Here is a 14,424-nt window from a genome sequence, read left to right as displayed (position 1 = left end):
GAGACTTCCCATTTCCAAGACTCTCATATTTCATCACTGGACTGTAGTGAGATTTCCATGACACAAATCGGCACGATGGCAAATGTCTCATTATAACAGTGGAAACAACTTAAAATATGTCAATTATAGCATAAATTATGGTCATACAGATGACCAGTAAGACATCATTCAAAACTGTAAAGTGTCTATTTTTATTTGTGTACACTACACTCACAATAAAAACAAAACATTGTGCTTTTGTAAAATAAAGAAAACAAACAGGTTGCCGCTTTCTATTGTCCCGGTTACCTTTCCATGAAGTTAGTGCGTCACAAAAATTAACCGAAACTCAGCGTATCGGCTTCTAGCAAGCTCTTGCATGCAATCTGAGCTCTTGTTTTGGGTTGGTGCATAGATTGTCTCTTCTTCGTCTGCTCTTTTTCCTGTTGTGGCGATTAGCAAACATCGTTGCATTACCGCTCGCCCCCTTCTGGATTAGAGTGTGGATCGCCTGTGACTGACTGTATTCGTTGTCTGTATATATGCACGTACCATTACACCCCTGGTATTTAAATATATTCACAGACCAAAAGAGTTTGGTTACCAACATTCTTCAAAAGAAAGTCATACAGATTTGAAACGACATGAGGGAGAGTAAATATAAATAAACAGAATCACTAAGATATGAAATTATTTTTAAAATGAAATTTTACTCTAAATAGGAAACTAAAGCTTCCATTAGGTGGCAGTAAATGTCTCAAGTCATTGAGTCATATATTCATTTGATTAGTTCAAACAGCTGATTCATTCATGAATTAAGTTAATGGCTCTCTTTATGAAACGGCTATTGAATAATCAGTTCAACCGAATGATTTGCTCAAAAGGCGGATTCATTCAAAAACGAAACACCGCTGTGTGTTTGGAGACACACAACAGTTCTGATCTGGCTTTATAGGTGATATCTTCCTTGGCAAAATTAAGCAAAAACAGACAATATTGTGTCTAAAATATAACAAATATTAATTGCTCATTTATTGAACTGTTATATAAAATAAATATCGCATTTGCATTCAAGCTATTCGGTATAAAAACAGGACTCATGTGATATTGTGCTCATTACTTGTGATAAAAATATGAGACAAAAAATCATACAGGCCAGGGCATTTTTGCCCCAATATCTTGAATTGTTTCTGAAGGCTACATCATGCAGTGACCTGTTGCCCTGCATCACATTAAATGTGTTAAATTGCTGTACATACTTTTTAAATCGACAGCCTTAAAATAAAAGAAAAATTTCCAAAAAGCATACACAAAAAAACAGTTTGAAGTGTATGTTTTTAATGTGGTGAGATTAATTTTATTTGCAATATTCTGATATTTCACAAATTAAATGACACAAATAAGACAACTTGGATTGAATCATGGCTATAGTCATGTCGTCTTTTGGATTTCAAGTCAAGAAATGCAGGCTGCTTTCGAAAGAAATGTGTGACTATTTTGTTCACTGATAAATGGATTACATGCCGATTTAAACAATCTTTGTCAGACACTTTTCATTGATTGCCAAATTCTATATATACAGTACCTTCTGAACCATTGGCCCTAATTAAACTTGTGTTTACTGAGAGAGCTTCCTCTGTATTATAGCTCTAATAATAAGCTTAAAAGGTTGACAGTGCAAATGTTGCAGCCTACAAGGTCACGTAATATGGCTGTGACTTACATTCCCCCCCCCCCTATTTCTCTATTAGCTCTTCTTCCAGTTACACTGTTTTCTCGGCCTTTGTTCGTCCTGCATCACTTTTTGATTTAGGGGAAAACCACCCAGTGCAGCACTTTAGTTGGTTATCCCTTGGCAGTGGCTCAAAGACTCTCTCTTATCTCTTTACCCAAACCACTCGCACAAATGTATCTGCATACAGCAGAAAAAAATCAGTTATTAATAATGAGAGAACTTCCCCTTCGCTCAACAAGAGGAAGCAGCAGTCCAACTTCTCAGTTTTGCACTGTTTTGTCATGCACTTTATATTGGTCATGGGTTCATTAGAGAATTGTACTCTGGTGATTATGCATAGTGTTTCTGTCTGTTTCTGTCCAGGGAGAGAAAGTGAATTATGAGAAGTTTAAGAGCTGGCTCCTGCAGAATAAAGATGCTTTCACATTCTCCCGCTGGCTGCTGTCAGGTGGCGTGTGCGTCACATTGACCGACGACAGCGACACACCCACCTTCTATCAAACCCTGGCAGGTGTCACACACTGTAAGTGTCACTATTCTCTCGGGGTACTCTCTGAATACTTCCTCTCAATACACTCTCAATACATGTCTGTACTCTTTGAATACTCTCAGTCTGGGTCCGGAAGGATTTTTCTCTATTCATTTTCTTCACTGTGATTAAAATAATTATTATTTTTTAATATTTTGTGCTAAGCCTTGAACTAAACCAACATCTCTGAGGATTGATTTGAAGTAAAAAAATGGAAAAAATTAAAAATAAATCTTTGAAAAAGAGGAGGGTATTTGTGCACTTTTTTTTAAAGGAACTGAACTATGGTTAGGGAAAAAATTGCTGTACAATATAAAATTATTGGTGTAGTACTCTACCATTCAAAAGATTTTTAATTGTTTTGAAGGAAGTCTCTTATGCTCACCAAGGATGTATGTATTGTATTTGATCAAAAATACTGTAAAAATGGTAATATTGTGAAATATTATTTCAATTTAAAATAACTGTTTTCTATTTTATTATATTATAAAATGTAATTTATTGCTGTGATGGCAAAGTGGAATTTTCAGCAACCATTACTCCAGTCTCCAGTCTGTATTGCAAAACATTAAAATATCTAAACATAAGTAAAAAACAAATTAGGAAACTCCAAGGCACTCTCTTTAAGAAAAATTAAAAAGCCTTTATTTTATGGCTTGGTCATCATAAACCTTTAAAAACTCTGATGCGTTTCGGCATACAAGCCTTCGTCAGGGAGTCATAAGTTGTTTGATAGTGTAGAGACTGAATTGATTAATCTGGTCTTGTGTCCATGGTAACTGCAACTTCTCTGATTGGTGAATCAAGGATGATCTTTCTTCAGAGTTGTTGTTTAGTTCTTAATTTGGAATTTGGCAACTGTTGAAAATGGGACTTTTCTATGGAGAATTCTATGGTATTTTAGTGTTCGCTCTTTCACACTCCCTAAATGCTCTTTCGGTTTACTGTTATTACTCTCTGAATATGCCCTCAATGCTCTATGGGCTGCCTTTTTATGTTTGTCACTTTAGTGGCATCCATTTACAGATATCTGTTTAAGTGACTTAAAGTCTTAGGTTATCATTTAAATTTACTAGTGACTTTGTATGTCGCTGAAGCTGACAGTAATCTGCTCTTTGATAGTCTATGCTGCAGATGTTTAAGTTGCCAGTCTCGTTTTGTCCACTTCCCTCTTCCCCCGACACACAGAAGGCCGAATCAGTCGGCCACCGGGAGAGAGGCATCTGTGTGAGATAATGGCGAGTGACAGGCAACACTTCCCACTCAGTGAACACGCTTACACCACTTGCACACACTCGGCCCTGCTACAGCTGTCACTGCCACCCAGTTATTAAAACCAGACTGACACGGCGAAGGAAATGGCTGCGTTCTCTCAGAGACCCTGAGCATGCACAGTGACAGAATATCTGAGCCCTCGCTCTTCTTATGGAGACAATGTTTTATTTAGGTGCTGGAGATCTCCCTCCTGCTCAGTCACTCAGTGCTTTTGCTGTCATGAAATCGTAATGTGGGAAGCCTGTAATGTGTGCAGTTCTGGGTGTACTCAATTGACCCCAATTTACAAGTGAACACACTGTGATAGCCATTTATTTGAGTATTTATAATAATAATACTATTATTATTATTACTATTATTATTTTATATAAATTTATATCATTTAATGTATTTTGGTGCGTTTAACTGACAGATAATTTTTTTAAAGTATAAATATTGTATAAAGTGTCTCAATTAATAAGGAATCATAACTAAATCATGAATAATTTCAAAAATGTTTAAAATAAATCTGGCAGCAATAGAACAATAATAATGTTGTTTGTATCATTCATTTATTTATTTATCTATCATTTCCATTTTTACCCTTTTCTTAGATTATCCCAAAATACTCTTGTTGCGTTAAATTGACCAGGCATTGAGGTATCTTTGTGTTTACAAAAACCTGGATAACTGACTGCTACACTGTAACCAAACAAAACCGTTCTTAGTCAGTTTTTTTTTTTTTTGGTCTGGTGTACAGTTTTACATGGAAAATATATCTTATTTTAATGATGTTTTAAGGATGCATTTTTACTGGAAATGTGATTGTGAAATCTGAAAACTGATTCAGTTTGTTCAGATGTTTGAATTGATTATGCTGTCTAGGTAGGCTAAACTCAGTAGGCTTTGGAGCACTGCCATTAATGCTGGGCAGGAGCAAACCAATATTGACATGCCTGTTCTGTTTGTGATTTAAAATAGTTGCTATGGGTTGCTTTAAACAGCATACACAGCAGTTGTTTCCCTTTGTCATTAATCTATTGACTGTATACAGTCATTATTGGAAGGATAATTTATGTGCCTTTTTGTGTATTAGTAGGACCATGATCGATTCTGTCTATAGCATATTTCTTCATTACAGAATGAATGCAGAAGGCTGGGCTTCATTCTTTTCACTGTTACTAAGGCAAGATACTTTTATTCTCAGATACAAGATAGAAAGTCAAAAAACACAAAAGCGAGTGATTATGCAAATAGCTCAGTAAAATTAGAATAAGTTTGTGAATCAAGGACAGCTTTGGCTCTCCATCTCTGGCCAATCAGAGAAGCTACCTGGGCAACGCACTGTAATCTGTGGCCCGCTCCAGATTATCCTCTTAGCTCAGTGAGAGGGCTGTGTGTGTGCTGTCAGTGTGAAGTAGTCATGATCTGTGTGATCTGTTTGAGCGTATATGAGTTCATGCACTGTCCAGAATATGCCTCACACAAGGCCAAGTGCAAACTGGCAAGAGGCCTATCAGAAAGAAGAAAGTGATGACTGGATGACAATAATCTGCGAGAAAGAAAGGAGTTGGATTGTATACGGAGATGGAGAGTAACTGTATTTTACCAACGTAGTGGCAGCTTGTGTGGAGTTTGTCATGGTACATGCCATATCTATCTGACATGTGCAGTGGAATATGGTATGGTTCTTCTGCTGCCACTCTGATAGAATTGCTCCATTAGGTGAGTTCTTGAGATATATATATATATATATATATATATATATATATATATATATATATATATATATATATAGCTTTATGGACACATTGTTTGTCAAATACACACCTCCAATACATATACTGTTCAAACGTTTGGGGTCAATTAGGTGTTTTTTAAGTGTTTTTGAAAGAAGTATCACCCAGGGTGCCTTTATTTTGATAAGCAGTAAAAACAGTTATATTGTGAAATATTACTTTTTAAAGTATGTTTTCTATTTTAATACATTTTAAAATGTAATTTATTCCTGTGATGATAAAGCTGAATTTTCAGCATCATTACTCCAGTCTTCAGTGTCACACGATCCTTCAGAAATCATTCTAATATGCTGATTTGCTGCTCAAGAAACATTTCTTATTATTATCAATGTTGAAAACAGTTGTGCCGCTTAATATTTTTGTGGAAACATACTTTTTTTTTCAGGATTATTTGATGATATTGATTATATTTATTTGAAAAAGAAAATGTTTGTAACAAAAGGTGAAAGTTAATTTTTATATATATATATATATATATATATATATATATATATATATATATATATATATATATAATTTATTTATTTATTTATTTATATATAATATTATAATTTATCTTACAAGTTTATAATTAAATTAATTTTTAAAAATATTAAATATTCTATGTAATGTTTCAATGTGAGGTTATAACTAAACAAGTGGTTTATCATTGCTGTTATTTTTTCCTTCGGTATAGAATGAATTCTCATATTCCAACTGGCATTTAAATAACGAACACTTTCACATCAAAGATGGCACTGAATCTATCCCCAAGAGAGATGGCTAATGTTTGTGATATTGAACACAAAAGTGTGACATTGTGTCTCAGTCCAGACCTGTAATTGCTTTGTCATGGACTGTATGCACTCTGTGCCCTGTTACAGGACAGCAGAAAAAGTAATAGAAATGTAGCTTAAGTAATACGTGAAATGGGTTTCGACAGCTTGAGAGGCCCGACAGCATCGTGCTAGCCTAAGAAACAATGCCTGTCCTCCTGCTCCTGCATTACTGGACAAGAAGGCATCATAGGCCACAGCAAGCTTGAAATAAACTGCACATGGTGCCTCATTTTAAGATGTGCTGTAAACATTCAGGATGAACCATGGATGTTTGCTGATCCGCACAGTGCATAATAAGTGTTAGATTAGTAGTCACTGTCCAAAGCCCAAACAGTGAATAACACTCAAGCAGTTATTCAGTTCCTTAAAGCTATTGAACACTAATTATTGTTCTTGGTTATAATAATGTTGCTCTGAATAATGTTAATTCTTCATCACTGCATTAAGTGGTGCACTGTAATGAAGCTTCATTCCAGAGGGAAATTTGTTGTTAAGTGTTTTTTGGCTGTAAATGCATCTTGGATGTGAAGTAGGACTTCTAGGACTACTGTCAAGATAGATTTCCTCTCCTAACTGCCCCTGAAATGACACAATTGATTGTGATTCGTGGTGGGTTGGCTTGTAACCCTATAGATCCCCAGACTGTTTTCAGAGTTTCTGGCCGCTACAGTCTTACAGTCTTTCAGTCTTCGGTCCTCAGACAGTAGACCTGCTCTCCCAGAGCACTATGGAAATAATGACTATCAAGCCCATCCATTCAGACTCCCAGTTGTCTGTCAAACCAAAGAGGTTTAGCTGTGCTGCAGCAGTCTGAGATAACGGAGGAGTTTCAGGGCAATCCAGAGCCTGTTCATTAAGATGCCTTTTATTCCTGCCCCGAGAAACCCCTAGGACATACTTTTGTTTGGATCAGTTTGCTCATTTATTTAATTATGGAGTGCATTCTCTGAAATGTATTGTGTTTTGAATAGAGAGTGTAGTAGTCTGAAATGAACATCAGGCTAAACAAAAGATCAGATTTGTATTCCTGTGTTTTGACACTTGCCTTATGTGTGATGGTCAGTGTAGGAGGGGCAAGACTAATCCTATTAGCCTAAGCTAGAGATTATTGCAAAGCAAGAGGAGTTGACCTAGGTCCTCTTAACAAACTAAAAGACTGGACTATATATGGCTTTACAGAGGGGGGAACCTGAGCCATGCTTTCACCTAGTAGATGTTATGTAATCACTTGTCATAAGTGTTAATGGTCACACTTTACAATAAGGTTCATTAGTTAACATTAGTAAATGTATTAACTAAAATGAACTAACAATGAGCAATACATCTGTTACTGTATTTATTAATCTTTGTTAATAAATACAGCTGTTCATTGTTTGTTCATGTTAGTTCACAGTGCATTAACTTAATGTTAACAAATACAACATTTGATTTTAATAACATATTAGTAAATGTTGGAATTAATATTATTTTAGATTAATTAATGCTGAAGAAGTACTGTTCATTCTTAGTACATGTTAACTAAGGTAGTTAACTAATGAACCTTATTGTTTAGTGTTACCATGTTAATCATAATGGGAGCACATTTACAGTCTGCAACAGCTAATTTATTATGTAAAAAAATTATCCATCTAAATGTCTATTTAAAGAATTAGTCATCCAAAAATTAAATTATTTATTGAGGCTGAAAGTAGTTTTTCACCCTCATGTCATTACAAACTTGTATGCTGTAAAAGTAGTGAATATCAACACAATTCTTGCAATATAACAAGCTCAAAAATGGACAAAATAGTGCCATAAAACTATGACTAGAGACTAGTGTTATTTGTGGTGTTATTCTTAAAAATATCTACTTTTGTGGTCGTGTTGTTTCAGAATATATTTATAATATTTATTAATATTTTCAAAAAGCTTTTTTTTTTTTTTTGTCATTTGTATTTCTGTTTAGCTTTATTTTTATTTCAGTTTTGTTTAGTACTTCAGCTTCAATTTGTAGTTTCAGGTTTAAAAACATGAGGGTAAACAACATGGGGGTGAATAAATAATGACAATTTCATTTTTTTTGTTAACAGTCCCTCCCTAAATGACTCCCAGTGGAATCATTACACAGAAATATTAGACTGATATTCAATTACACAAGGAGCACATGCCGAACTGATGCTTGACACTGCACATTAAAAGATTATTTCACAGAGAATCTGATTTCTTGTGTTTTCTTTCTTGCAGTAGAAGAATCGGACATTATCGACTTGGAAAAGCGCTACTGGCTGCTGAAAGCCCAATCAAGGACAGGCCGCTTTGATTTGGAAACCTTTGTCCCTCTGGTCTCGCCCCCTATTCATGCATCGCTAAGTGAAGGCAAGACAGAATTCATTACAGCAATTTTAAAAGGTTCCCAAATGGTTTGAGACACACAAACACTCACACATACATCCACCTCCTAGCTTTGTGCTTTGAAAACATTTGCAGCACCCATGAAAGTCACGGTTTATCTTATTTTAGTAGAAGTAGGTCTTTGCTATTGAAATGTATAGGATCATGTGTGATAAAAGATCTCCAAAGAATCCAATTACTCTTGCTGGCTAATCTAAACACTGACATTTTCTCCCATTTTCCAGGCTTGTTTCATGCCTTTGATGAGAATCGGGACAATCATATTGACTTTAAGGAGATATCGTGCGGGCTCTCAGCTTGCTGTCGGGGCCCTGTAGCGGAGAGGCAGAAGTGTAAGCATTTCATTTCCTATTATCCTCTCTTAGTTGTTCATCTCATTCTACGGCTGATGCAGGATTGTTTTATAGTGTTTCTTCAAACATTTGAAGACATTTTTGGAATAAAATCCTTTAAGGCTATTTTAGTATTAAATATATTTGGCATATTCTGTATTCTAAATACACTCATCACATTTCCACTATTTATGATAATACGAATTATAATAAGAAATGTTATTTAAATATGATTTCTCTTTCATGAATGTTTAAAAGTTCCCCATCTAAAGGTAGGGACACACCAAACCGACGTCAAAGAACTAGCGCTGATGAAAGCCGACTCTTTTGTCGCCTGCGTCAGGGCAAAAAGTCTGTGCTTGAACACACCGAAAGAACTACAGCCGACTGTCAGCCAGCACGCGTGTTCTGCGCCTACGTGTTAAAGAGATAACTGTCTATTTAAGCAGATATATATTCGTCGTTCAAAAAAAGGGAAGCGAAACTAAGACTGCAGTTATACAAACTATAAACAAAGCAGCGCTTGCTTACCGTTTTGAATCTCAGTCATGCTGATCATTCTCTTTATTCCACTCCGCTCATGTTATTATGAAACTATTCGTGGAGTGGAATGCTCAGGTAAGATGATGTAAAATTAGAACAGCCTTCTGTCTGTGCCGTCATGACGACTTTGCTTACTTTCTCGTGCACTGACTTGTTCGCTAAACTGAACAGCCAATCAGAGTTCTCTCTCTGTCAGACGGCCCGACACCGATTCTACATGTTGAATCGGCCGGAAAAACCCTGATGAATTCCGACTAGAGCCAACGGAGCGGAACACACCGAAAAAAACTAAGTCGGTCGATGCTCAAAAACGGCCCAACATTGCCTTATGGCCGGCCGTCGGCTTGGTGTGTCAATAGCTTAAGGGCCAGGTTTACTAACAGCTTGTGCCAGTGCAAACCCTCTTTTGCCGTTAAAAAACTACTGTCAGGATTTACTAAAGACATGCAGTGAAAAAAATAGCGCTGAAAAGGCGCGGACACAGTTATTTTTGCAGCTGACCTAACTGCATATGCATTTGTTGGAATTTCCCTTTCAGATGCATAATTTATGGGAGGAGAGTATTTAAATAAATCATGCAACGCAATTTACTAAGGTTTACGCTAGTCAATTCACTGGTATTTGCGCCATTAATTAACGCCCAAAAAAGCGTGTCTTAAACCCGACTCTTGGTAGATTGCGTTGGTCATTGTGGAAACGATCTGCGTCTGTGTTCTTTAATTTTACGTGTCGTCAGTAGATCATTTGCAAAACTTTCCACCCCCATCTGTGCTTTTTTGGAATTGCGCTCTCATGCTAATTTGCCCTGTTTATCTATGTAAATATGGCCCTGAATATCTTCTTCCTTGTCTGCTTCAGTTTGTTTTAAAGTGTTCGATGTAGATCGGGATGGAGTTCTGTCCAGGGATGAGATCCATGAGATGGTGGTGGCGCTGCTGGAAGTGTGGAAGGACAACCGTACAGATACCCTCCCCGTAAGTGTCTAATCGAACTTAAGTCCACAGAAAAAGCAATAAGCACATGATACGGTTTAGCTATTTGATTAACCTTTTGTTGCTTAACAAATTACTTCCTTAGTATTATATATGTTTGTGGATATGCCTATGAGGTGATTCATGCATATGAGATGCAATCATGTTTTTGCTCGTATGCACTAATGTGGGATAATACATTTAAATTAAACTCAAATCAATTCATTATTGATTTGTGCATCCTGAGTTGTCATTGTATGTCTTACATCTAATAGAGACCTTTCATGTCAGTTATAGATTTCATGATGATACTTCCTGATTTATGTATCTCTATGTTTCAGGAGTTTGATTCCAGCGTGTCAGACATTGTAGAGGACATACTGAAAATGCACGACACAACAAAAGTAATTAGACTTTAGATATCGATTTCAATTAATTTTCACCATTGCTGATATCAAATTCGATGCAACAGCAAAAACGGTAAATTCCCTTTTAATTAAAATGTTATGTTTCAAAATACATTTTCCCTCAGTTTTTTTCAGGTTTTTCTTAGATCCAGTATTTAAGGACATTATATGTGTGTATGTCATCTGTGCTCAAACATTTGTCTTGTGTTTTACTCACAGCACGGGCACTTAACCCTTGAGGACTATCAGATATGGAGCGTGAAAAGTGCCCTCGCCAATGAGTTCCTCAACTTGCTGTTTCAGGTAAGAACCTACCTTCAGTATTTTTGGACAAAGTAACAAAATACAAAGTGCGTCAATGCTTCAATAATCTGTAAGTGAGTCCAGTAAAGTATGTACGTTGTTATCTTGATTCTGGCCTCAAATGGTTTGTTAATCTGTTGATCATTAGGTGTGTCATATCGTCCTGGGCTTGCGTCCTGCTACCCCTGAAGAGGAAGGCCAGATCATTAGGTGAGAGTAGGACACAGCATTTCTTTACTCACCCTATCACTTTCTGTAACTCAGCTTCCTTTCAAACGCGTCCTACTGAGCACTTTCTCAATGTTTTAAAACAAGCCTTATGAGGGCTGTATTGTATTTCACTCACCCATGATCCTCATGATTAGACTTTGTCTGTTTATAAGGATCCATTGTACCTCCGTTGCCTCTAACAGCGTTTAAAATGAGACAGAGATTGAGAACACAATTTCATTTTCAATTAGATTTTCTAGCTGGACTGTTGGTGCTCAAAAAGACACTATAAATACTGTACCACATCATTGTGTCTTATTGTTTGGCTATACTGCCTAAATTTATTATTGATATCTTATGACAGAAGGAATGTTTTGTTGGTTTATTTTGGTGATTGTGTATAAATATGATAGTTCTTTTACTGACTGTTTGTCATCCACAATGATTTTGTGTGACGGCACAGGGGTTGGCTGGAGCGGGAGAGCAGGCATGGGCTACAGCCCAGTCAGAACTGGTTTCTGATCTCCATGCAGTGGTGGCAGCAGTGGAAAGACTATGTCAGATATGTGAGTAAGCTTTATGTCTATGCAGCCTCTACATAACAATGAAAAGGGATCATATCATGATAAATCTAAATTTCTTTTTTCCTTTCCTTTTTTTTAAAATAGTACAAAACAGTACAATGTACTTATCTAAACAAACTGAGTACAACTAACTAAATTATGACCATTTTTCAAATTATAATTGGACAACAGAGAAAACAGTAACCTGATCTGACCCATTTATAGTACACATATCAGGCTGGGTCTTGTTTCTCTCAGACATCAACCGGCCAAAAAGTACTGACAATAAGGAGCTTATGTGTTTTTTTGATATACAATATATTGTGTTAAACAGGATGATAAGTCGATTGTCGTAGAGCAGCCATCAATTCAGGGCAGTGGGATGAGAGGTTCTCAGTCTACAGCACCTATAGAGCCTGTCCTGAACAGAATTGGAATAGTTGTGCGTTCTCCCAGTTCCCCAGAGGAAAAATTTCCTGATAACATCTCCAGCTCATCGGAGGCCTCGGAGAGCATTGGTAACAGTAAGTACACACTCAGTCATTGTTAAGAATATGATTAAAGCTGTGGCGTAGCAGTTATCACATACATTAGAAGAAAAAAATACTTTTATTTAGTAGGAATGCATTAAATTGATCAAAAGTGACAGTAAAGACATTTATATTGTTGCATAAGATTTCCATTTTAAATAAATACTGTTCTTTTGAACCTTCTATTTATGAAATAATCCTGGGGAAAAAAATATCACGTTTTCCACAAAAATTTTAAAGGTGCTGAATGTAATTATTATTTTTTTGACTGTACTAAAGCAGCAAAATAACATAATATGTTTGCAGATATTTAGGAAACATACTAAGTTCACATACTTTTTTCTCAGAAAAACAATGCTACAGCCAGTTATTCTACTTTGGTAGTGCTCTGGTCCAATAAAAAGGCATGAAGGCTGAAAAGAGGTGTTCAGCCTCCATTAAAGCATTTATTTTCACATCCTCAGGCCTGACCCCACACATCAGTTCTTCTGCCACAGACGTCTGCTTCGCTCGGCAGCACAACGTCTCTGACAACAACAACCAGTGTTTCTCCAGTGCCAATGGCCATTTGCCCAACAGCATGGTCGCGCAGAGGCCCGGTGCCATAGACAACCAGCCTCTGGTGACCACTGAGGCCATGAAGGTGAGTGTACGTGTGCTCAGAACACCCACTGAAACCAGGAAGCCACTGCTAATACTTTTGCCCATCAAAATAACTACCAAAGTGCATTGAATCAGCCTGCTGGGGAAATAACACCTTCAAGTTTTTTGTCTTTTATTCTATCTAATTATAGCTTTGGATAGCTCAAAACTACATTAAAGTTTCCTTTTTGAAATTAAAATCACCTTGAACAAATGAATCCTGTGAGAAATGGTCTGTAACATTTGTGTTCTAGAAAATGAAGCTGAAATGAAGCTAAAAGCATTTTGTACGAAACTGCTTGCTTCAGTAATGGCTTGTCACAAACACATTTGCAGTTATGTAAGAATAAAATGTTCAGTATTATCAGATTCTTTCTTTACACAACACAATACATTGCAGCTGTAAAGTACAAAAAGGGACCTTTTTGGTCCTGTCCACCCCTTCATCCAACCTCCCACTCTCACAGTCAACAAGAAAAGAGCAGGGTGAAGGACGCTTACACCACCTGTGATTTATTCACTGGAGGTCACTACAATTTATCATTGCAAATTGCTGTCAATATGAACTCCCCTTGATTGTGTGACTCCGCTTTGTCTAGGCACCCACGTTGACTATGGAGGGAGGGCGGCTGAAGAAGTCCCAACAGCTGTTGGCTAGCCGGGACTTTGAGACTGTGCCAGAGCCGGTATGGAGGGCACTTTATCACTGGTATGGGGCCAACGTCAGCCTCCCCCGACCGGTATGTATTCCATGTCCCAACATAGGCACTTAATTTGTGCTTCAATGAATGCTATTTGCTCTGGCTTTTTTGCTTCGACACACAATCTTGATGATGTGACATGAGGTGTCACATGAACTGTGTCAGATATTACTAAACCTGTTTCCTGAATACAGATTATGCTTGGCTATTTTGATTCTGATTCGATTTGATTTTGATTCCTCTGTTGGACAGTGTTGCCTCTGGGTATCAGACTCATTTTCTTCACTTTAGTAGCACATAATTCATATTAGATGGCCTTAAAATGGTTAATAATGAAGAGATGTTGTCAGATAATCAGTAAAAAGGTTACATTCTGGAGGTGATTTAAATTAAAAAATATTTTACATTATGAACCAAAAAATTGCATAATTTTTTTTGTTATATATCTTTTATCTCTATTTTTTATATTAGTAAAATCGTATATTAGTCAAAAATTATCAACTAAATGTAATTACAAATATTATTTAATGATTTTGACACTGTACCTTAAAAGGACCCCTCTCCAAGTATTAATTTTCTAAATTAAAAAAAGGTTTTGACTTTGGTAATGATATAAATTTCACAGTAAATCAACCTTTTTTGTCATAATGTATGCAGTAGGGGTTTATAAATTTGACTGAGGAATGACCATGAAAAGAGCTTTAAAATGTCGCCTGA

General features: G+C 36.5%; 1 protein-coding gene across 2 annotated transcripts in view; it reads left to right on the top strand.

The window, feature by feature from the left end:
- Positions 1-14,424, top strand: part of usp32 (ubiquitin specific peptidase 32) — a 47,374-nt gene that overhangs the window by 19,987 nt on the left and 12,963 nt on the right. For both annotated transcript variants that reach the window (XM_081371076.1, XM_081371075.1), the window contains exons 5-15: positions 2,078-2,237; positions 8,338-8,469; positions 8,730-8,837; positions 10,239-10,354; positions 10,693-10,755; positions 10,978-11,061; positions 11,210-11,271; positions 11,735-11,837; positions 12,169-12,358; positions 12,829-13,007; positions 13,606-13,746. In XM_081371076.1, the coding sequence (XP_081227202.1) occupies positions 2,078-2,237; positions 8,338-8,469; positions 8,730-8,837; positions 10,239-10,354; positions 10,693-10,755; positions 10,978-11,061; positions 11,210-11,271; positions 11,735-11,837; positions 12,169-12,358; positions 12,829-13,007; positions 13,606-13,746 (1,338 nt within the window). The remainder of the gene's footprint in view (positions 1-2,077; positions 2,238-8,337; positions 8,470-8,729; positions 8,838-10,238; positions 10,355-10,692; positions 10,756-10,977; positions 11,062-11,209; positions 11,272-11,734; positions 11,838-12,168; positions 12,359-12,828; positions 13,008-13,605; positions 13,747-14,424) is intronic.

This window comes from Scardinius erythrophthalmus (assembly GCF_964197995.2).
Source record: "Scardinius erythrophthalmus genome assembly, chromosome: 7".
NCBI lineage: Eukaryota > Metazoa > Chordata > Actinopteri > Cypriniformes > Leuciscidae > Scardinius > Scardinius erythrophthalmus.
This window is presented reverse-complemented; position numbering and strand designations above follow the sequence as displayed.